The sequence below is a fragment of the Pelodiscus sinensis genome, chromosome 2, assembly GCF_049634645.1.
Source record: "Pelodiscus sinensis isolate JC-2024 chromosome 2, ASM4963464v1, whole genome shotgun sequence".
In the NCBI taxonomy this organism is placed as follows: domain Eukaryota; kingdom Metazoa; phylum Chordata; order Testudines; family Trionychidae; genus Pelodiscus; species Pelodiscus sinensis.
In genome coordinates, this window is record NC_134712.1 from 256,829,712 (window position 1) to 256,851,891 (window position 22,180).

The following is a 22,180-nucleotide window of genomic DNA, read 5'->3' on the forward strand; positions in this document are numbered from 1 at the left end:
CCTTTTATATGTAAGTAACTAATTTTCCTTTTCCCACTTGTTGCACGTTTCCATGCTATTCCTATAAATGGAGCATGCTACCAATCCTAGTTTGCAAGTTGCCACCCTCTCCATTCAAAACTTTCATAAAAGATTCACTTCTTAAATGAGACCCATGAGTAATAAATTAACACCCACCTTGCTAAACTGTTCTCCCACAGTGCATCGTTTTTTCTATCAGTCTTATATCATATACCACACAGGGCAGGCACAGTATTTATTTCTAGATTATGTACAGAATTCATCAATTTGTGCTGTTTCTATGAAATAAACACACTCACCAGAACTCCTTCCATTCAGTGAGCTCAGAACATTACAATTAAGCTCCATGACACTATTCTAAGGAGTGATATATAAAGATCTTTTCACCCACCACTGAAATGTAGCCTCTCTCTGCTGCCAAATGGAGTAGCTGATCAAATGATCTGAACCATACTACATAGTTTTAGGACAGGAAGTTATGAGTACCACCAAATGCAAATAAAACTGCAAAGAAAGGCTGATGTGTCCTCTCAAGCATGAATCAAATTAAGTCAATTATTATCAGAGAAAAACACCACTGGATGTGCACTGCTGGCAGCAGTAGAATATGCTACATAAGAGAAGGGCTTTCTGACCCCACTGGAGAGAAGCCAGCATTAAAACTCTGAGCAGCAGGGATGCAAAACAGTATTACAGAAGCTATTCTAAAGCACACAGTAAAGCCATGGAAACTGACACACAATACAAGATGATGGAATTTATATTTAAGTGCAATAGTTTGCCTTCTTTATTAGGCTCCTTAAACCTAGAAAGGAGAACACTGTTAACTTCAGTGTTAACAGCCTGCCCATTCTCTACTCAGCGTCTCTTGAATTAACTCCTGGATGAATGAAATCTACAGTCTTTGCAAGTAACCTCCTTTCTAAAAGAGGAAAATTGAGACTGGAAATAATGGGTAGGGTAATTAACTCTTCTTATGCCAATGTGTACACTGCTTTCCTTTTCAGCTGAAGGCACAAAGTGGAATTCACTCCTGGGATGCGTACCAAATACCAAAAACTACACTGCCTGGTGCCAGTCTGTATTTTGAACATAAAGAGGTTTTTTTTAATATTCTCTAATTTATTCATGATAATTTGTATCAACAGCTGAAAAACAAACAAGTATGTCACAGTCAACAGTTGTGAGCCCTATTGTAAGAACTCTATTGGCATGTCTGGCTTGCAGGCTACATTTTATGCTTGCTACTTTCTGTAAGTCTGGGGAATAAGAAAATATGCTCTAAACCTCCCCCAAATTAAAACATGCACCCTGGTGCATTAAACAAGAGGAGTGCTATAACTGGGGTTCCATTCTTTCTAACATGGAACTGGTTTATAGTCTTGGGGGCTTCTGTCAGTTTTCCTAAGATCTTAACTTGTAAAGATAATTTTAATATCGTGCATTTTAACAGGCTAAAAGAAGCAAGAGCCTAGCCAAACACAAAACAGTACAGGAGAAGCGAGTGAAGAGCAACTGTGGCAGCTCTGATACACAAATTAAACAAATATTTGGCAGGAACTTGCCAGGCACTTTTGGCAGGTGGACACACACTTGCTTTGACTTAATACACAGAAGGACCAACAGATATCTCTTCTTTGCCTCGCTTGTTAATTCATTACTCACCACGCTGTCAGGATTTTGGTTAGCAACCACTTATTTAGTCTAGACCTGAAAGCAGGCATCTAGGCTGTCCACTGAGGGGGTCAGAACTTATGCAGTTTGCAAGATGCCAAAGCTACTCACTACCTCACATGTTTGGACTGAGTTTATTGATACTCTCTACAGAAATGGCAGGAACTAGAGACTACACTTTCGTCACCTGTTTAAGCCTACATGTAAGTTTACACCGCATTTCAGCTGAACTTACTGGATGCAGAGAGAGGCGATAGGCCTAGCTTTGGTAAAATGTTGTTGGTTAGCTCTTGTGGCTTCTTTCCAAAATGGGACATCTTCAAAGCCTTGAACTTATGACTCAATCTATGCTGCCTGTCCTCTCTTAGCAAGGTTTCAAAGTGCAAGTGAAGAGGCTTGCCTGAAAACAAAAACAACAGGTTATTCTATATACACAAATCCTCTCTCCCCACACACACAAACACCAGTGTTGTAGAGACATAATTTGTAATTTGCACCTGCCAGTACTGTTAAATTCTATACATAGGGAAGTGACACATGCAGCTAAGCAGCTACAAATCCCCTCCCTTTTTAATCTTACAGCCTGTTGTCACAGACAATGCAATAGAGAAACTTTAGTATGGGAGAGGCTCCAAAAGAACAGCCTTCCTGCAATAAAGCAGCTGGTCAAGACAATCGAGCTCATGGAATTCGGCTTTGTGCCATAGTGCATTACCTCTCCCACTCTCAGGCAGTGCTGGCTTAAGCCATTTCCAGTCACACTATCGTTTCTTGACACTGGCCTGTGTAATTCTCTGAAAAGCTTTAGCAAAGGCTTCTCATATTTCATCTCCTACTGTCTTTCTAGTCTTAATGTAAAAAGCAAATATAAGTTACAGCAGAAATTAACCTAACATCTCTGAAATGGAGACATTCATTCTTGCATTATGGAAAAGTACACCCTTCCGGTTGCTTAATCTGCCTTTAAACTCCATGACAAACGTCTTGTCCTTACACTTGCCAAAACCTTTCTGAAAGAAAGAACAGTTACTCTATAGGAAGTGTGGTTCTTCGAGATATGTTCTCAACATTTATTCCACTTCTGGGGCGCTTGTTCCTCATGTGTGTAAGAGGCTCTTTGGGAGCTAGCTGGGGCTAGCAGCCAAGGACATAAATGAATGAAGGTAGTCACAAATCACCCTTTTGCTTCCTAAAAATCAGAACCTAGGTGTTATATGACTCTATAGAACCGAGAAGAACAACAGGGCAGCTTGTCCTGGACAACAATGCTTGAAGAACCCACAGTTATTGTCAACTAAATAACCACTGTTTCTGTGTTTGTCCACATGTATTTATTTGGTAACTCACCAGTTCTGATCACCTGTCCAAAAGGTGGGTGCTCAAAGTCTGCTGACACAGTAAGACAGATCTGCCAAAGTGAGTGTCTGATCTGGAGCTCTCCACCAAGTAGTGCTGAATTCAGTTCACACCTTCACCCAGGTTGTTGGTCTATGAACCTCAAATTGGAACGCCCCTAAAACGAGAACTTGCAGAGGATGCTTGAACCCTGGCGGAATGGGTCATAATCAGTAAAGATGGGTTCAAAGGAGCTATTGTGGAGCATGCCTTGATATAACCAGAAAGCTAAAAAAAAAATCTTCCAGTGAGTATCCACTGATGCTTAGTCCTGTCAGAAAAGGTTAGGAACAATCTTTGAGATTTCCTGAATGGTCTTGTCTTGGGCACAGTAGGAAAGTTCTGAGCACACACAAGGTGTGATGTTGGCTTCCCCTTGACTACTACAAGGCTTGGAAAATAAAACTGTCAGGTGGCATACTGTTTCAGGTGAAAAATCCAAGCCAGCCTTCGGCAGGAACTTTGGATGATGCCTTGATGTTACCTCGTTCCTATGGTATGATGTATATGCCATGGTGACCTGGATTTCTCTTATTCTCCAGGGAGAGGTTCTAAACCACCAAAGGGTTTGTCAAAGACAAGTGGTATAAAGAAAAGTCTGCTAGAGGTTCGAAGGGGGAGGGAGCCCCATTAATCACTCTATGCAAAGTTAATTAACATCAGTGTAAATCTGGAGAACTGTGTCATGTAGGTCCAGGAGGTTTATGTCAGTGTGTAGTCAACTAATGCCCCCATCAGCTCTATGTTTTGACCAGGTAAGACTGGATTTCTCTCTGTTGTATTGAGATCTAAGGGAGTGAAGAGTTCCAGCTTTATTTGAATGAAATTGCTCACTTGTTGAGGAGAGACTTTTTGGGTGACCAAATCTCAAGGTCTGTGTGGATTTGCACTCCTTGGATCCTTAGATATGCTGCCATAACTGTAAAGCACTTGGTCAATACTTTGGGAGTTGCAGAGAGGCCAAAGGAAAGCACCAGGTACTGATAATGCATCTTTCCAACATGGAACTTGAGGTATTTACTGAGTGTCGGTTTGAACAGCTGTCTGGAAACAAACATCCTGTAAGCTATGAGCCACAAATCAGTCCTGAGGTTGTATGGTAGGAACTAAGGAAACTAAGGTCACCACCCTGAACGTAAAATGCCAATCAATGAGTTGTTGGAGATCTAGAATTGAGCACCAACCTCCATTCAGCACTGGAATTAGGGAACAAAATGAATAAAACTTTCTGTACTGGAATTCTAGAGGCTCTTCTTCTACTGCTAAGAACTGTAGAAAAAAGGCTCTCATTTAACAATATCCTGTGAGAGGGGTCCCTGAAGAGGAACAGGAAAGTGGGGCAGGGAGAGACTTTGAAACTGTATTGCATATCTCATGTGCTCAATTTCTAGGACCTACTGGTTTTAGGTTCCAGGCCTCCTGAAAACAAAACAAACTATTCTTAATATGGTGGGGGAAGGGTGAGACAAATGCAATACAAATCCTGTGGGTCTATTTGGTTCTGTAGTTAGGTTTACAAAGCCCATATTAAGCATAGGCAGAAGTGAGGGGAGAATCTTTCCTGCTTACAGACAACTATGCTGGCCACATATCAATACAGCTGCCAGACCTGCCAATCATGAAGGAACATACCACAGCAGAGACCAAGAAAGAAAACAAGCCTTGCTATAAAGGCATGAGAACAGAGAGATGGGGGCAGCAGAAAGGCCTGGAATAGCTGACAGTCTCCCAGTGGTCCAGTTAAATTAGATGACAGGAGGTTGATGCAGGAGGAATATGGCAGAATATCTTCATCTCAGGAACCTTTGTCTCTTCCTTGGGAGGCTTTGTTGAAATTGGCTGGTATGTGGAGAACAGACAACTGAAAGATAAGTATCAGCAGTGGCATGAACAGGTTCCTTCCCCAGGCTGTGACAAGTGTGTCCAGTAACCTACCTGTCTGGGCCAAGCTGTCAGCAGGACTTGATCCAGATTTTGAACTGCCTCCTGGATCATCATGGGAAATCTGTCTCAAAACACTCAGAGCAGTGCTCATTGCTGAGGAGTGTACGGAGACTCCCTCCCACTGATCCTGTAGTCAACAAGTAGGTTGTTCTCAAAGCTCTAATGGCCACATGGGTCACTGCTCTGGTCATTTTCTTCACCTCTGGTTTGGAGTATGCCTTCATGGACATCTTCAGGAGGAACATTTCTAGGTGGGATTCCCTTGCTTTGAAAAAGAGCAACATGTGGTGCATTTATCTGGAATATATGCTTCAGTGAGGAGGAAGTCTTTCTGAATGTCTGTCACTAATATGGATATCTGCCTTGTGGAGGGACATAGATTTTGATTTTGCCATGTCAGGGGCCCCTTATGTTGGGAGCACTCTCAAAGATAAAGACCTTCTTTTTGTGTCCAGTGGGCTTAAACTATCCTAACAATTATATTAAGGAACACTAAAATAAGATCTAGATTAAAAGGTATCACAGTGACCAGACATGCACTGAACAAGATTCTGTGTCTGCCTCAGATGGAACCGAAGGATGGCTGTGGTTGCCCTTCCCTTTGTGCCCTCAGCTATCAGGAGCAAGAGGGCATCTAGAACATAGGGACAGCCTAAACACACACTGCTAGTCACACAGAATCCAGTCTTGGGCACAAGGGTACCAAACTGGAATAAATGTGGACAATCACAAAGAATAATCCTACCTACATTTCTTCCAAAACTCAGAGTTTTGTTTTCCCTTCCCAGCTGTAAGAGTACCCTCTTTCCTGTTCTTTCCTTCACAAACATCTGCCCTTATATACCCACATAGTGCAGTGATTCTACTCAAGTCTTCCTTCCAAGAGTATAGCCCTGACATAATTTTGAATACGCCCAGTATCCAGAGGTCCAGTGCTCCAAAAGTTAAATTTTAACAATAGTAAATACCCTATATCAAGTTTAATAGGGTACATGAAATCAAACAATTCCTGAGCCTCCAAAAGAACTTAACTATCACTGGCTACAATGAAGAATCACATGCCAAATAATGAGAATTCAGAGGTGAGGCCTCATTTAGGATACCCCCCATGGGGAATCTTTTCATCAACTCTGGAAGAATAATTTTTCTCTTCAAATACATTTTAGAGACAGCACTGCTCAAAGATGAGTACTGAAGTCAGCTTTAGTAATTTTTGAGATTTCTTGTTGATAATCCTTCCTAAGGAGCTAGCATTTGTATCCTTCCATGTTCTGTTCTGTGCATGTATGCTAATTTACTACATTTAGAATTATACAAAAGGAGATGAGACTGTCCCCTGCTGGTCCGACTGCTGCAGCCAATAGAAACAGAGAATATTTATAAGGACCGGACTTTTAAAAACACAACAGACTTTGCTAACAGACAAGAACAAAAATGAGGTTATGATTTGGTCTGGCTTTCCCTTCCCTTTTTAAATATGCTATTCTTTCCGTGGAAAGAATCTGGGCATTTTCCATGGAAAATTAAGCCGTAACAAAAAAAATATCTTTCTTTCCAGAAGGAAAACCCAAGAGAGGGCGGCAGCGCCAATGCCAGAGATATCTGTTTAAACATTAACTCGAGTAGACAGCAGTACCCTTCTATTCAGAGCATGGTATGCTCGGATCTGTAGTCTTAATGGGCTGTATCTCTGTATTAAAGCTAAGGGGAATTATCCAGAACCTCATGGGAAGCCTCTGGCCATTGCCTGCATACATACTATCCTAAAATTAAGCTTAGTGTATTTTAGACATTTTTTGCCTATAAGTGGAAGGAAGAGCAGGACATCAGCAGAATCATGGTCCTTTATTTTATATTAAGAACATGTAGTCTACTCACCATGAGAGAATGACAATATGGGATGGAAGCCAGAATCCAGCAGTGCTATACGCTCTTCTAAGGACATTGTGTCTGGGTCTATGGCCTGAATAGATGTTTTACAATCACATAGGATACAAGTCCTGGGCCATTCACAGTGACACTTCACGGTGAGAGGTCTCTGTGGCTAGTCAAAGGGGGGGGGGGGGGGAGGAAAAAAAAAAAAAGAGAGATCAGCCATCTAAAAAGGGAAAAGTCACTAGTGTTTTCTTCAAGTTAAGAGATGCTGATGTTCAGATCCAATGTTTCCAAAGTCTGATTTCTACAAACTACCTTTCATGCCCTAACAACAAACTTCCAAAAAGTCAAGTATTTAGATAAGTTTTGAAAGACAGACATAACAGGCTTGTGAACCAACAAAAGAACAGTAAACCAAACACAGGGGCCACTAACAGCACATACGCAGAGCACAGCAAAGAATACAATCACTGCCTTCTTTCAAATACTTGCCCTGCTCTAGAATCCCTCTCTGATCCTTTAAAAAAGTCAATAATTTTCACTACTAAAAAGACAGGAATTGTCATTTTAGCTCAAGATAAAACTGAATTCCTATAATATCTGATCATTATACTTAAGCCCCCAATCCTAACATATAGTATTATTTTAAAAGGGACAATTCAAAGTTAAACTGACATTTCCAAGTGAGTATACCTTGTTTCTTTTATCATATAATTTTCTTCCATTGACAATATTTGATATAGTTGATGCCTCTTCCTCTGATACGTTGTGCTTTGCAAGCTCCGTCCATCAGAAGAGGGAGCACTAACAACTTTTTGCCCATAACTGCCTCTCTTATTGCGCTGGTGAACAAGATTGAGCCATGTTGGCTTTGTGCTAACAAGTGACAAGGACAAAGACTAGAAGGAAAAGAAATTTAATTTTCAGGTTTTTTAAAGATTAATCCAAGCAACAGAAATAAATAAGTCACATATGGAAAAAGAGGCAATAAGACCATCAAATAACTCTCATCAATGTAAGAAAACTGGGTATTTACAAGAAACATACTGAACTGGAAACATCAAAATAAAGAATAAGATGTTTCTAACAAGCACTCTAAGCGCAAGGTAAGTGGGGGGAAATATAATTATGTCACTGCAGAAACTAAAACCATAGTTCGGCTGTCACTGCAAAGTCATGCTCTGAGCATGTGATTGGGATTTAGGAACTCTGGCTTCTAATCCCAGCTCTGACAGTCTCCTTTGTGGCCTGGGGCAAATCAATTTCTGTTTTCTCACTTGTAAAATAGCACTATCTACTCTGAGGGATGTTTGTGATGCTCTTGGACATCTTTGCAGTAAAGGTGGTATTCCCTTGTGTTTGTTCTGAATAAAATGCAGGGCAGGTTGTATTTTAGCACCCATATGGCTGAACTCACTGAAAGTTTGTACCTACCTTCTTGCTAAGGTGAGACACAGTGTTTGCTCGGACCAGCTTGCGTTTCTTGTATCTGCAAATGGGGCGGATTCTAGCAGCAACACAGCTGTTGTCTGGTACAGAAGGTATAGTAACCAGGCTATCCAGTTGTTTCTGTTTGAGAATCTCTTCAGCTTTCAAACTGGTCAGAGAGATGCTATTGGAGCAGCTTGTGTGCAGACTGAAATCAAAGGAACCAGACAGTGAACGTCATTCAGAAAAAGACAGGCAAATTGTAAAACTTCATTAAGATGGCTATGTTTTGACTGCATTAAATTTGCTATTCAAGTCACTCAAATCCCACTTCAATGGCTATGTTTAATTCAAGCCTTACATAAAAAAAGCCATCTCCTTTAGTGACACTTGCACTGATAAAATTTTCAGCTTCTCACAGCCTTTCCATGATGCCTTTGTGCTTAAAATATCTCTCTAAAGCTGTTCACTAAGCCAGTTCTTTGACAGTCCTACCTCTAACGACCTGCTTCTGCTGCGAAGCCTAGAAAATGCAGATGCTTGGCGGGAGGGGGAGAGCAGACAGAGGAGATAATTACCCTTGGAAACAGTCTATAAAACAAATGCTGTACAACTGCTCTGTTCTTCAGCTTTACAATATTAGAAACATTCTTGCTTGGGCACTCTGCTAATCAACTGGGTGGCATTTGCATCTCTCCTGAGTGGTTACACAAGCACATAGCTTACAGAGAACACTGCAGACAATTAGAAATTATTCATTCTTCTATCATTATGGAACCATTCAGAATCAGGAACAGTATCACTTCTACCCAGAATGGCTGGTATTCTTTACTTATCCATAGTTTTTAAAATCCTCTATTTAAAGCTCTTTATGGACTATCCTGCTGCCATTATTGTGGAGTACAACAGTAGGCTCAAATCACAAGCTGCACAAGAAACTACCAGTGAAGTGATTCATGAAATTAAATAGCCTCTCTCTAACAAGAGTGTGAAATATGTGATCAGAATGCAGACATCTATCTGTATATGGAGTGAGCATATGAGGAAAAGGCTTTGCACGCAAGGTGTACTGCTTTCAGTTCCAGCTACTTTATATGTACCGTGGCCTCTGTTGAGATCCAAGTAGCGTGATGGTTCAGGTGAGTGCCCTACCCTGTAAAGGACGTGTCTGTCAGAAAAGTGACCATTAGAATGGAAGGGTCAAATGGAATTCCCACTATGACTTAGGTAGGACTGGACCACCAAACTAGTGAGGTCAGAACTCTCTTGGGAACAGCAATATTGGAATGGACATAATTCCTGCTTGGTCAGTAGGCTGACTGGAGCCAAGCTTGCAGGTACCTCAAACTGAGGCCAAGTGACCTAACAGAGAAAGACACTAGTGCACTTTAGTTAGTGGCCTACATGTGATCATGTAAAACCTAAGGGGAGAAATGCTCTCGCAAAGACTGAGTCCAGCCATGTTCCTATGAACATTATAACCTTGTGGGTTATAAAACAGATTTTGTTTATTCAAAAATCTAAAAGTAGCAAGAATGTGCTGAAGAGCTCCTACTGTTAAAGTGATGTTCTGACAACATCAGCCTATCAGAAGCCAGTTGTCCAGGAATGAAAACAATATATAGCATTGGAGTTACATCTGGGTTGCAACCATGGTGAAAACTTTTGTGACTACTCTAGGCGCTATAGGAAGCTCAAAAGGGAGAACACAAAACTGATAGTCCTCTTGGCCAATCAGTCATGAAGTGCTGGAATTTTCTATGAGATGAGTATCTATGTGAAAATATGCACCTTTCATGTCAAAAGCAACAAAACATATTCCCTCTCTCCTAAAGGGGGGAAGATTATAGATGTCAGCATAACCATACAGAATTTCAGCTTCTGAATAATGATGCTGAGTTGACAAAGGTCCAGTATGACAGGAACATAAGAACAGCCAGACTGGGTCAGACCAAAGGTCCATCCAGCCCAGTATCCTGTCTGCTGACAGTGGCCAATGCCAGGTGTCCCAGAGGGAGGGAACCGAACAGGAAATGATCAAGCCATCTCTCTCCTGCCATCCATCTCCACACTAACAAACAAAAGCTAGGGACACCATTCCTTACCCATACTGGCTAAAAGCCATTAATGGACTTAACCCCCATGAATTTATTTAGTTCTCTTTTCAACCCTGTTTTGTTCCTAGCTTTCACAACCTCCTCAGGCAAGGAGTTCCACAGATTGACTATGCGCTGTGTGAAGAAGAACTTCCTTTTATTTGTTTTAAACCTACTGCCCATTAATTTCATTTGGTGGCTCCTACTTCTTATATTATGGGAATGATAACTTTTCCTTATTCACTTTCTCCATATCACTCATGATTTTATATCCCTCTATCATATCCCCCATTAGTCTCCTCTTTTCCAAGCCAAAAAGTCCTAGTCTCTTTACTCTCTCCTCATATGGGACCTGTTCCAAACCCCTAATCATTTTAGTTGTCCTTCCCCGAACCTTTTCTAATGCCAGTATATCTTTTTTGAGAGGGGGATCACGTGATGATTACCTGATGTGTTCCCTCCCTTTGGGCATCTGGCATTGGCCACTGTCAGCAAACAGGATACTGGGATAGATGGATCTTTGGTCTGACCCAGTATGGCTGTTCTTATGTTCAGTATGGGTCTCCACTCTCTTCCTTTTTTGGGGTTTAGGAAATAAAGGGAGCAGAATCCTCTCCCTTGCTATTGAGGCAGGAAATGCCTCTCCCCTACCTCCCAGCAGAAAAGGGATTCTGATTCTTGTTTAAGAATCTGTTGGTGAGAACAGGTCCCAAAGGGGGATTGCAAAGGTGGTTTGTGAGGAGGGAAGGAAGGAAACTGTTGAGTATCCCTGATGGATAATCTCCAGGATCCAACTGTCCGCAGTGATCTTGTTCCAGATGTAGGCAGAGAAAATAAGATGGCTGCCAAAGAGGAGACAGACGAGAAGATAGGTGGTAAATGGGTCTTGACCTGCTTGTCATAAATGGCCGTTGGCCTGTGGTTGGGAGTAAGTGGAATTTGTGACAGAAGAGCAAACAGTGAAACAAGACCTCTGAATCCTCTAATTTATAGAAAGGCTCAGGTAGACTTTGGTGATATGAAGCATGTGAAGAAGCTGGTTGTGTAGGGACATGCTGTCTCTCTGGTGTATCTTCCTAGAGGCTGGAGTGTAAAGCCTCAGGGATCACAGAGCAGATCTTGAAATGTTTAGAAAGAGTGCAGAGTTCATCAGTCTTTTCATTAAAATGGCTGAATTTGCTGAAGGAAAGGTCCTAGATCAGTGTTTCTTAAATTTTTTAAGACTGAGGAACACCAATTTTTTTTTAAAATGAGGAACACCAAGGATTTTTGGTTTGGGGAAAAAAATAAAGGGGGGGGGGGGGGGCGGGGAATGGACAGACGGGGGAAAGCCATTGAGGGAAAAAAGTCACCTACCCCTTTAAGGGCTGCCATTTTGAATTCTGTTCTCCGTAGCACACCTCCGACTGCCTCGTGCCGTGGAACACAGTTTAAGAAACATTGTCCTAGATGGTGTTTTGGAACTTTCTAGGGAAGCTCAATGACTGGAAACATAAGTTCTTTTGCATGACCAGTCCTGGGGCCACACTTCTTGGCCCTATGTCAGCAGCATCTACTGTAGCCTAGATAGTCACCTTTGCTACTAGCTTCCACTCTTCCAGAAGGGTTTGGAATTGGGCTTAGTCTTCCACAGGGTTTGTCTCTGAAGTCTGGAAGCCTGGCAAAAAGCGTCAAAATTGCATTTTGCTAACAAAGCTTGTTAATTAGCTGTACGAAATCAGAGACTTGTGCAGAAGACTTTCTTTCTTTGGAGGTGTAGTCTGAGTATTTCACTGCTGGGATGGATTTCTGGGAGTGCAACCAAGCTCTTTCTGTAGCCGCCTGTACCACCAATTAGGGGCAGAATGAGATAATAAAGTTTTTTTCAGCATGAACAAAATCATATGCTCTGAATCTTTAGTATAGGGACACAAGATGCTAATATGTGGCAAACTGTTCAGGCCAATTCTAATATACCTTGTTAATTGGAAGGGCCATCCTGCTCAGTCTTCGCTGTAAGAGGTCCTGGAATCTTCTAATAGGATGTGCAGATTGTCAGTGATCCTTTGCAACAGCTCCTGAAACTGCTTCATCCAGTGGAGAAGATGAGGAAGACCCCTTTGGAATGGTCAGTACCGATTTCAGCTTTTCCTCTGAATATACTGACTGAACCAGTTGAGAAGGAGAGAAGTGGTACAACTTTTGAGAGAGGTCCAGATGCCTGTCTCAGAGGTTCTAACCTGGAGTGGCATATGGGCTCTGGCCCCATGGCATTTACCTGAGGCAGTTGCCCCACTACTCGTCCTAGGGGCTATAGACATATGCTGGCAAGCCGGTGCTTGTGGTTCCAGCCCTGCAGGGGGCACTGAAGTTTGGGGCTTCTGGCCTGTGGCATGGAGATTTGTCAAGGGCCAGATGAAAAGAAGCAGTGGGCTGGATGCAGCCTATAGGTGACAGGTTCCTTGCTCTTGCATTAAAAGAAAATTATTCAGGTTACAAAGTCAAGTACCCAAAAGTTAGGAAATGCTACAATTAAAGCTGTGTGAGTGTTTGTCTTGAGTTTTAATTGCTTCACTTACAGGCTTTAAAGAAGAAGTGAGGTTCATGAAAGAGCCAAATGATGTGAGGTAACTTCAAAAATAGGTTACAGGAGTGTATTTCAAGTACCATGGACAACATGGAAGAAGGTGAAAATACATTTCTGTTTGACAGAGAATCAAACGGGATATCAAGGCTGGAGCTTTTAGTGGTGCAAGAGGACAGGAAGGAATGTGAAGAAGTCAGGTCCTGAATTTTCGTGGTCAGTAGAAGCTCTCATTTTTGCAAGTTCAGGCTGTTAAATATGTATCCTATCTCAACATCAGCACAGATAATTTATGCTCTGCCTGCTTTAAATCACTCCTGCCTCTTGAGTTTGTCCTCACTTTCTGTACTGGTTTTTATTTCCTATTCTAAACTATAGCACTGCTCTGTGCTGTTATGTATCAGTCATGTGAAGCGAGCTCTATAAATGCTTTATCTACCTGACACAGCTGCTGGGACAACTAGCAACTGTAAGGTTTTCCCTAATTTGTATAGTAAATCCTACATTAAAGGTAAGCATATTCAATAAATATTATATAGCAAATTTAAAATACTTCTGAATTAGTAATTGATATAATTGTTTATTAAAACTAAGCATCAACAGAAAACTGGCAACCTGTTTGTAATCAGCTAAACCTGAAAATGGAATGCCACCTCACACAAAGAAACAACTAAAACGTAAGTTTAAGAAATGTAGAGTCCCCATAGTTACAATATCAGGCATCCAAACTTTCTCGCAAGGAATTAATTAGCAACTTGCCAGAAACTGAATAGTGTACCCGATTTCTATAAAATAGTGCAAACTGCAACCCCAAAAGAGGTTAAAGAGATGTTTTTATTTTAGCAGTGGCTACTTGAATCAAGGTGGAGCACTCAGTGTGCTGAGAAACAGATTTCATACAATCACAGAATACTAGAACTGGAAGGGACCTTGAAAGGTCTTCAAGTCCAGTCCCCTGACCTCACGGCAAGACCATGCACTGTCTAGATCATCCCTGATAAATGTTTATTCAACCTGCTCTTTAATATCGCCTGTGATGGAGATTCCACAACCTCCAGGCAATGTATTCCAGTGTTTAATCACCCTGACAGTTAGGAAATTATTCCTAATGGTCCAACCTAAACTTCCCTTGCTGCAATTTAAGACCACTGCTTCTTGTCCTATCATCAGAGGCCAAGGAGAACAATTTTTCTCCCTCCTCCTTGTAAAAACCCTTTTATACACTTGAAAACTGCTAGCATGTCCCCCCCTCAGTCTTCTCTTTTCTAAACTGAAAGAATTAGCTTCTTTACTCTTCCCTCATAGGTCTTGTTTTCTAGACCTTTAATTGTTTTTGTTGCTCTTCTCTGGACCTTCTCCAATTTATCCACATCTTTCTTGAAACGTGGTGCCCAGAACTGGACACAATACTCCACTTGATGCCTAAACAGCACAGAGTAGAGTGGAAGAATGACTTATTGTGTCTTGCTCACAACACTCTTGTTAATCCAACTCAGAATCATGTTTGCTTTTTTCGCAATAGTGTCACACTGTTGACTCATGTTTAACTTGTGGTCCGCTATGACCCCTAAATCCCTTTCAGCAGTACTCTTTCCTAGACAGTCGCTTCCCATTCTGTGTGTGAGAGACTGATTGTTCCTTCCTAAGTGGAGTGCTTTGCATTTGTCCTTATTAAACTTCGTCCTATGGTCTGAGGTAAATTTCTTTAGTTTATCCAGATCATTTTGAATTTTGTCCCTATCCTCCAAAGCACTTGCAACCCCTCCCAGCTTGGTATCATCTGCAAACTTAGTATGTGTAATCTATATGCCATCACCTAAATTATAGATGAAGATATTGAACAGAACCGGTCCCAAAACAGATACTTGTGGAACCCCACTTGTTATGCCCTTCCAGCATGATTGTGAACCATTAATAACTACTCAGAAAATGGTTATCCAGCTAGTTATGCACCCACCTTATAGTAGCCCTGTCTAGGTTGTATTTCCCTAGCTTACTGATAAGAAAGTGATGCAAGACCGTATCAGATGCCTTACTAAAGTTTAGGTATACTACATCCACCGCTTCTTCCTTATCTGCAAGGCTTGATTTCTTATCAAAGAAAGCTATCAGATTGATTTGTTCTTTTCAAATCCATGCTGGCTGTTATCAGTCACCTTATTATCTTCCAGATGTTTGCAGATGGATTTCTTAATTACTTGCAAAATTATCTTCCTTGGCACAGAAGTTAAACTGATTGGTCTGTAATTTCCTGGGTTGTTCTTATTTCCCTTTTTATAGATGGGGACTATATTTGCCCTTTTCCAGTCTTCTGGAATCTCTCCCGTCTTCCATGGTTTTTCAAAGATGACAGCTAAAGGCTCAGATACCTCCTCTATCAGCTAGCTCCTTGAGTATTCTAGGATGCATTTCATCAGTCCCTGGTGACTCGAAGACATTTAACTTTTCTAAATAACGTCTGACTTGTTCTTTTTTTATTTTAACTTCTAAACCTACCCCCTTTCCACTAGCATTCATTATGTTAAGCATTCCATCACCATCAAACTTCTTGGTGAAAATCGAAACAAAGAAGTCATTAAGCGCCTGTGACTGTCAGGTTTCCTGTTATTGTTTCTTCCTCTTCACTGAGCAATGGGTCTACCCTGTCCTTGGTCTTCCTCTTGCCTCTAATATATTTGTAGAACCTCTTATTGTTACCCTTTATGTCTCTAGCTAAATTTAGCTCATTTTGTGCCTTTGCCTTCCTAATCTTGCCCCTGCATACCTGCATTGTTTGCTCATATTCATCTTTTGTAATCTGACCTAATTTCCACTTTCTATACAATTCCTTTTTGATTTTTAGATAATATAAGATCTCCTGGTCGATCCAAAGTGGTCTCCTGCCATACTTTCTATCTTTCCTACTTAGTGGAATAGTTTGCTTTTGGACCCTTAATAATGTTCCTTTGAAAAACTGCCAATTCTCTTCTTCTGTTTTTCCTCCAAGTCTTGCTTCCCATGGGACCTTACCTATCAGCTCTGAGTTTACTCTGCCTTCCTGAAATCCATTATCTCTATTTTGCTGTTCTCCTTTCTACCATTCCTTAGAATCATGAACTGTATGATTTCACGATCACTTTCACCCAAGCTGCCTTCCGCTCCCAAATTTTCCAACAATTCCTCCCTATTTGTTGAAATCAAATCAAGAATAGCTTTCCCCGGGTAGCTCTCTCAACCTTTTGAAATACAAACATTGTTTTCAATGCAGTCCAAGAACTTATTGGATAATCTGTGCCCTGCTGGGTTAGTTTCCCAACGCATGTCTGGATAGTTGAAGTCTCCCATCACCGCCAAATCTTGTACTTTGGATGATTTTGTGAGTTGTTTTTTAAAAAAAGCCTCATCCACCTTCTCTGCCTTGGTAGGTGGTCTATAGTAGACCCCCAGCATGATATCACCCTTGTTTTTTTAACCTATTTTAACTTAACCCAGAGACTCAACACATCTGTCTCCTATGTCCATCCCTACCTCAGTCTAAGTAGGTAATTTTTAATATAAGGCAACACCTCCTCCCCTTTTTCCCTGCCTATCCTTCCTGAGCAAGCTGTACTCTTCTATACCAATATTCCAATTGTGTATACCAACTATGTATACACAGGTCTTTGTGATACCAACTATGTCACAGTTGTGTTTATTTATTAGCACTTCAAATTCTTCCTGCTTATTCCCCATACTTATTTATCATTTTGGGCTTCTTTATGAAGTATGAAAGGTGCGAAAGATGGTTCTGTTTATTGAAAAATAATATAAAAAATTGTCACATTAGAAATTCAGGTCGTGTCCACACGGGAAGACTATGGCACAGGTGTCAAATATGTGGTCTGTAGCACAGATCCAGCCCTCAAGCCCTTTCCTATGACCAATAGCTGCTTGTCTGCGTAGGGCAGAGAGCTGGGGAGGTAGATTATACTACTGGAACCAGGAACCCGAGACTCTTCTCTCTCTACAAGGTTTCAGACAGTGACCTAAACCCCAGGCTGAAAGGAGACTCCTTTCTAGCCTTCCCCATTCTGTCTCTGACTCTGAATTCAAAGAGGAAGGACCCTTCTCTCCCTCTGCTGCCTACTTTGCCTACTCTTTACCAGTCTCTCCACCCTTAGCCAAAGGAGATTTCTCTTCAGGCTTCCTGCTCTTCTCTGCTGCCACCACTGCTTGTCCCCACATGATCAAATGCATGAAAGTAGCTGCTTCTAAATTGCCCACTCTCCAGAGAGCTGGAGGTGGAGAGTAGGTGAAGAAATCCCCCAGAGGAAGGGAAAGGGGAAGAAGGAATAAACAAAGGAGGGGGAAGGAAGAAAATGACCAAGTGATGTAAGTAAGAGGAAAGGTGGATGCGAATGATTCTTCAAGTGAAGCAGTAGGTAGGAAACATTCATAAAAAGTGTGCATGCAGATGGCAGGTCCAAAAGCAGGGAAGACAAGGGAGACGAGAGGAGACTCGTCATGGAGGAACACACTGAACGGTAAGTTAGTGGACAACAGACAGAAGTTTCAGAGATGCATTTGCCTTTTTTTAAAAAAAATCTTTGTTTTTAAAATGACATATTTAAATTTTAATAAAGAGGTTCATTCTAAGTTGTACAGATTGTAACATTTGCTTTTTCTCTGTGAACTTTATACTCCCAGGCTACAGACTTTGAGGGACAGAGTAACTTGGTCCTCACCACAAACCAAGTGACTAGAGAACTAGTGAAATTAATGACATCACTTGGGCAGTTGAAAAAGAGATGCTTGTAGGACACGAATTTTTTTTTTTAAACTCTCATGTTTAACAAGCACTTCTTTGGAAGAGACTGTTAAACATTCAACACTCTTTCCCTACCACTTGAATTAAGGCAGGAGAGCTCACAATCAGAGGTGCAAGAGAGCCACCATTATCATGAGGAAAGACAGAACTGATTTCTGGTATTTCAGTGGTTGAAATATAAGCAGTTGGGGGTGTTGAGGGGGTAGGGGGAGTCTTTCAGGCTCTCTTTATACACAATAAAAATGGAAAAATGCCACAAATGCAGTTTTAAGCGAGGAAGAAGGGGGCACGAATAACCTCTGTAAGTTACCTTTAAAGAACAGATGCTGCCGTGAACCACATTTGGAATTGTGGGCAACTCTGGCCATCCATATATTAAAAGATAAAACTACAAACACTCTGCAACAAATACTCTGCACGATATGCAACATTATGTTTTTGTAATTAAGAAAAAAGGCAGACCTCAAGATCAATGTTGCCTCCAATCTTTTTCATCCATGTGCAGAATACATTGTGTGTGTTTACCAAGGCACATGTCAATAGAAACACAAAACCTAGCTGTGGGTGCTCTGCTAATCAGCTGAACAGCATCTGAATTTCTTCTGAGTGGACATATGAGCGCACAGCATACGGCAAACACTGCTCAAGATACAACTTAACTCTCTTTAAAAATACTGCGCCCCCCCCCCCCCCCAAAGTCAGGCATGTGAACATAAGAACGGCCAAACTAGGTCAGACCAAAGGTCCATCTAGCCCAGTATCCTGTCAGCCCACAGTAGCCAATACCAGATGCCCCAGAGGGAGGGTAATTCTCATGTGATCCCTCCCGTCACCCACTTCCAGAGAAACAGTGGCTAGGGATACCCATTCCTACCCATCCTGGCTAATAGCCATTGATGGACCTAACCCCCATTAATCTATCTAGCCCTTTTCTGAACACTGTTAAAGTTCTAGCCTTCACCGCATCTTCTGGCAAGAAGTTCCACAGGTTGATTGTGAGCTGAGTGAAGAAAAACTTTGTTAGTTTTATATCTGCTGCCTATTAATTTCATTTGGTGACCCCCTAGTTCTTATATTGTGGGAATACGTCAATAACTTTTCCTTATTCATTTTTCCACATCAGTCATGAATTTATAGACCTAAATAATACCCCTTCCCCCAATCTCTTTTTTGCTAAGCTGAAAAGTCCAAGTCTTTTTAATCCTTCTTCATATGGGACCTGTTCCAAACCCCTACAAATTTTTTGTTGTCCTTTTCTGAACCTTTTCCAATGCCAATATATCTTTGAGATAAGGTGACCACATCTGTCCACAGTATTCAAGAGGGGGGCGTACCATGGATTTATATAGAGGCAATAAGATATTTTCTGTCTTATTCTCTATCCCTTTTTTAATGACTCCTAACATTCTATTTGCTTTTTTGACTGCCGCTGCACACTGAGCAGATGTTTTCAGAGAACTATCCACAATGACTCCAAGATCTTTCTCTTGAGTAGTTGTAGCCAAATTAGTCCCCATCATATTGTACACATAGCTGGGATTATATTTTCCAATGTGCATTACTTTACATTTATCAACAGTATTTACTTTGATTCCATACAGCATGAATTATATTCAAAGAGAGAAGGCTCACCTATGATCACACTCTCAGACACTCTCATCTCTTAATTATGACAATTACTCAGACTAATCCCAAATATGAGACTGATCAACCTATAAGAAAAGAAGAACTAACCAGTTAATTTTTCCGTTGACTTGGTGGGGTGACATGCAGGCTTTTGGGGCTCCTGGATACCCACTGATGGGGGTACAGGAGGGACTTAGATACACAGGGTTTCCTAAAGATTGCGTAAGGCGAGAACTCTGCAAGAGAAAAATAAAGTCGAAAACTTGATAAAAAAAATGAACTTGAAATAATGCTGAACATAGTTATATAGTTCCAATCCAATCAATTATTTATAGTTTTTCTATCTGCATAGATTCAAGGATCAAAGATTCTCTAAATCACCTCATGACAGTAATTTTAAATTAGATTCTTAAATATTAGGAAATGCTGTCAAATATAATTTCAAGTCCTCTATAAATTGGAGACCACTTTCAGTGCTTGACAGTTTCACTTGCATTTTTCCTGTCTCACCAACACGAAATACAAGCAGCTCTAGTATAGTAAAAATTATGTTTCATATGAACGGTTCCAAAACTTTAGCCAAATGCTAGCATCAATCCAGGATATCTGATAGCCTGAGGGCACATGTATCTACGTAACTGAACATGATTCTGAAACACCAAAAAAGGAACTTGGATTAGACGTGTGCATGCATCTGCATTTTATGTGAATTTAGTGCTAACAAAAAATATCAAACTCACCTTGTGCAGTAACTGTGGTTCTTCAAGATGTCTGTCCCTATGGATGCTCCACTTCAAGAGTGCATGCACTGCTGTCCATTAGTGTCAGTTTGGCTTGCCTATATGTTCCATACAAACTCATGCTGTACTCAGTATATGTAAAGCTGCAAAGGCAAACTTTCCTCAGTTCCAGCTCTATCTGAATGTCTAAAATTAACAGACCAAGGCAGAGGGGAAGAAGGGTGGGTACATCCACGGGGAGAGACATCTTGAAAAACCAGTTACTGCACGAGATGAGTAACTTTTTCTTATTCTTGGAATAGCGTCCTTATGGGTGCTCCATTTCAGGTGATTCGAGAGCAGTATCCTCACAGAGAGGAGGGAGCTTCGGATTTAAGTCCGAGGCTAAAGAGGATACAGCAAATTCAAGCACTGAATCAGATCCAACCGCGTGTACCTAGCACAGCGTTTAGAAAAGCTATGCACTGAAGCCCATGTAGCAATTCTGCACATGTCAGACACTGGAATGTTTTTGAGAAGCACTCTAAAAGCTGCTAATAATCTTGTATTGTGTGCTATATAATCCTTTGGGGAGGCAAAGCACCAACAGTATCATAACAAGGAGTAATAAACCCAGAGATGCATCTCTATAGTCTCTGTGAAGAGACTGGGGATGTGAACCAGTTAACTGGTACCCGGTAGCAGCCTACCTCCCTCTGTGCAAGTGGCTGCTAGCTCCTGCTTCCAATCCCCCCCCCCGTGCTGGGGAGTGGGCAGCAGTAGCCCTGCATGGGAGGGTAGGGGTGGCAGGAAGGAGGTCCAGCTTAATTGGTTAACTAGTTAAATAGTTAACTGATTAACTGGGATTTTACATCCTACTGTGGCTCCTTTGATCTTTTTACAATGGAGACAATGTCTAGGTGATTTCTGTAATTATTCTGCCCTATCAAAATAAAAGTCAGTCATACTTGTAATGTATGAAGAGGAGTCTCCTAATGAAATGTATGTGATTTAGGAAAAAATACTGTCAAACAGACAGACTAGTTAAGATGAAAATCTGACTTAACATTAGGTAAGAACTTTGGGTGCAGTTGTAGAAGGACCTTGTCCTTGACAAATATTGTAAATGGAGGGGGGGAGAGGGGAGAGGAGTGCTCCGACATCAAAGCTCCAATTTCTCCAATCCTGCAGACTGACATGTTAGCAACTAGTAAGGATGTCTTCACAGATAAGTGAAGCAAGGGCCAGGTGATTCAAATGGAGACACAGGCACAAGATCATGACATTAGTGGTTGGACCTCTTCCATTTCTGAAGGTAAGCAACTTCAATTGATCCCTTTCTATTTTCAAGCAGGTGGGGTATGATCCCGTGAAACTTTATGCTTCAGTATGGATGACCTAAAGGTTGGAAAGAAGCACACAACCTGTATCCCGGGAGCAGAGAGATGGGACTGTCAGAAGTATGTGTGTCAGTTGGATTGGACACACAGGTGAAGCAGGTAAAGTTAGCAAGTTGCGTGGAGCAGGTCAACATTATGAGGATAACCGTATCTTGCTCGTCACTCTCAGATTAGTTGTGTTGGAAGGAATGAATAAAACAGGCCATTTTTGTTAAAGGAAGGACAAAGGTGTCTCCCAAAGACAGATGATCAAGGCCTCCTCTTGAGCAAAATAAAGAGTACATCCTGTGCTGGATGTGGTGAATAGGTCCATTTATGGAAGTCCCCACCTCTGGCATCTCCCATGAAGCATTTGAGCAAGCAATTCCCATTCACAGACCCGGGAGAAGCACCTGCTGAACTTATTGGCTGTGACAAAAAGATGAATGTCTATTAATGCTACAGATTTTTGCCATTTCCTATAGTGCTTGCTTGAGACTGAGATAAAAATAACATGTAAATATATTCATATATAATAGCATATATATTTTAAAAGAGTAATGCTGATTAACAAAATCAAATCAGTGGTTTTAATGTTAATACCCAGCAGTTAATACTAGCTTTTTCCCTTTAACGTTTGTTCAAAAAAAAAGCTTCATTGTAACAACATAATT

The 22,180-nt window shown here is 41.2% G+C and overlaps 1 protein-coding gene across 3 annotated transcripts in view; it reads right to left on the bottom strand.

Annotated features, from left to right (window-relative positions):
• LOC102460602 (KAT8 regulatory NSL complex subunit 1-like) overlaps window positions 1-22,180 on the bottom strand; it is an 80,886-nt gene that overhangs the window by 23,162 nt on the left and 35,544 nt on the right. For 2 of the 3 annotated variants that reach the window (XM_006127797.2, XM_075923045.1), the window contains exons 4-7: window positions 19,517-19,644; window positions 8,344-8,545; window positions 6,913-7,078; window positions 1,931-2,095 (exon numbers count right to left, since the gene is read on the bottom strand). In XM_006127797.2, the coding sequence (XP_006127859.2) occupies window positions 1,931-2,095; window positions 6,913-7,078; window positions 8,344-8,545; window positions 19,517-19,644 (661 nt within the window). The remainder of the gene's footprint in view (window positions 1-1,930; window positions 2,096-6,912; window positions 7,079-8,343; window positions 8,546-19,516; window positions 19,645-22,180) is intronic. The other variant, XM_075923044.1, reaches the window with a different exon arrangement.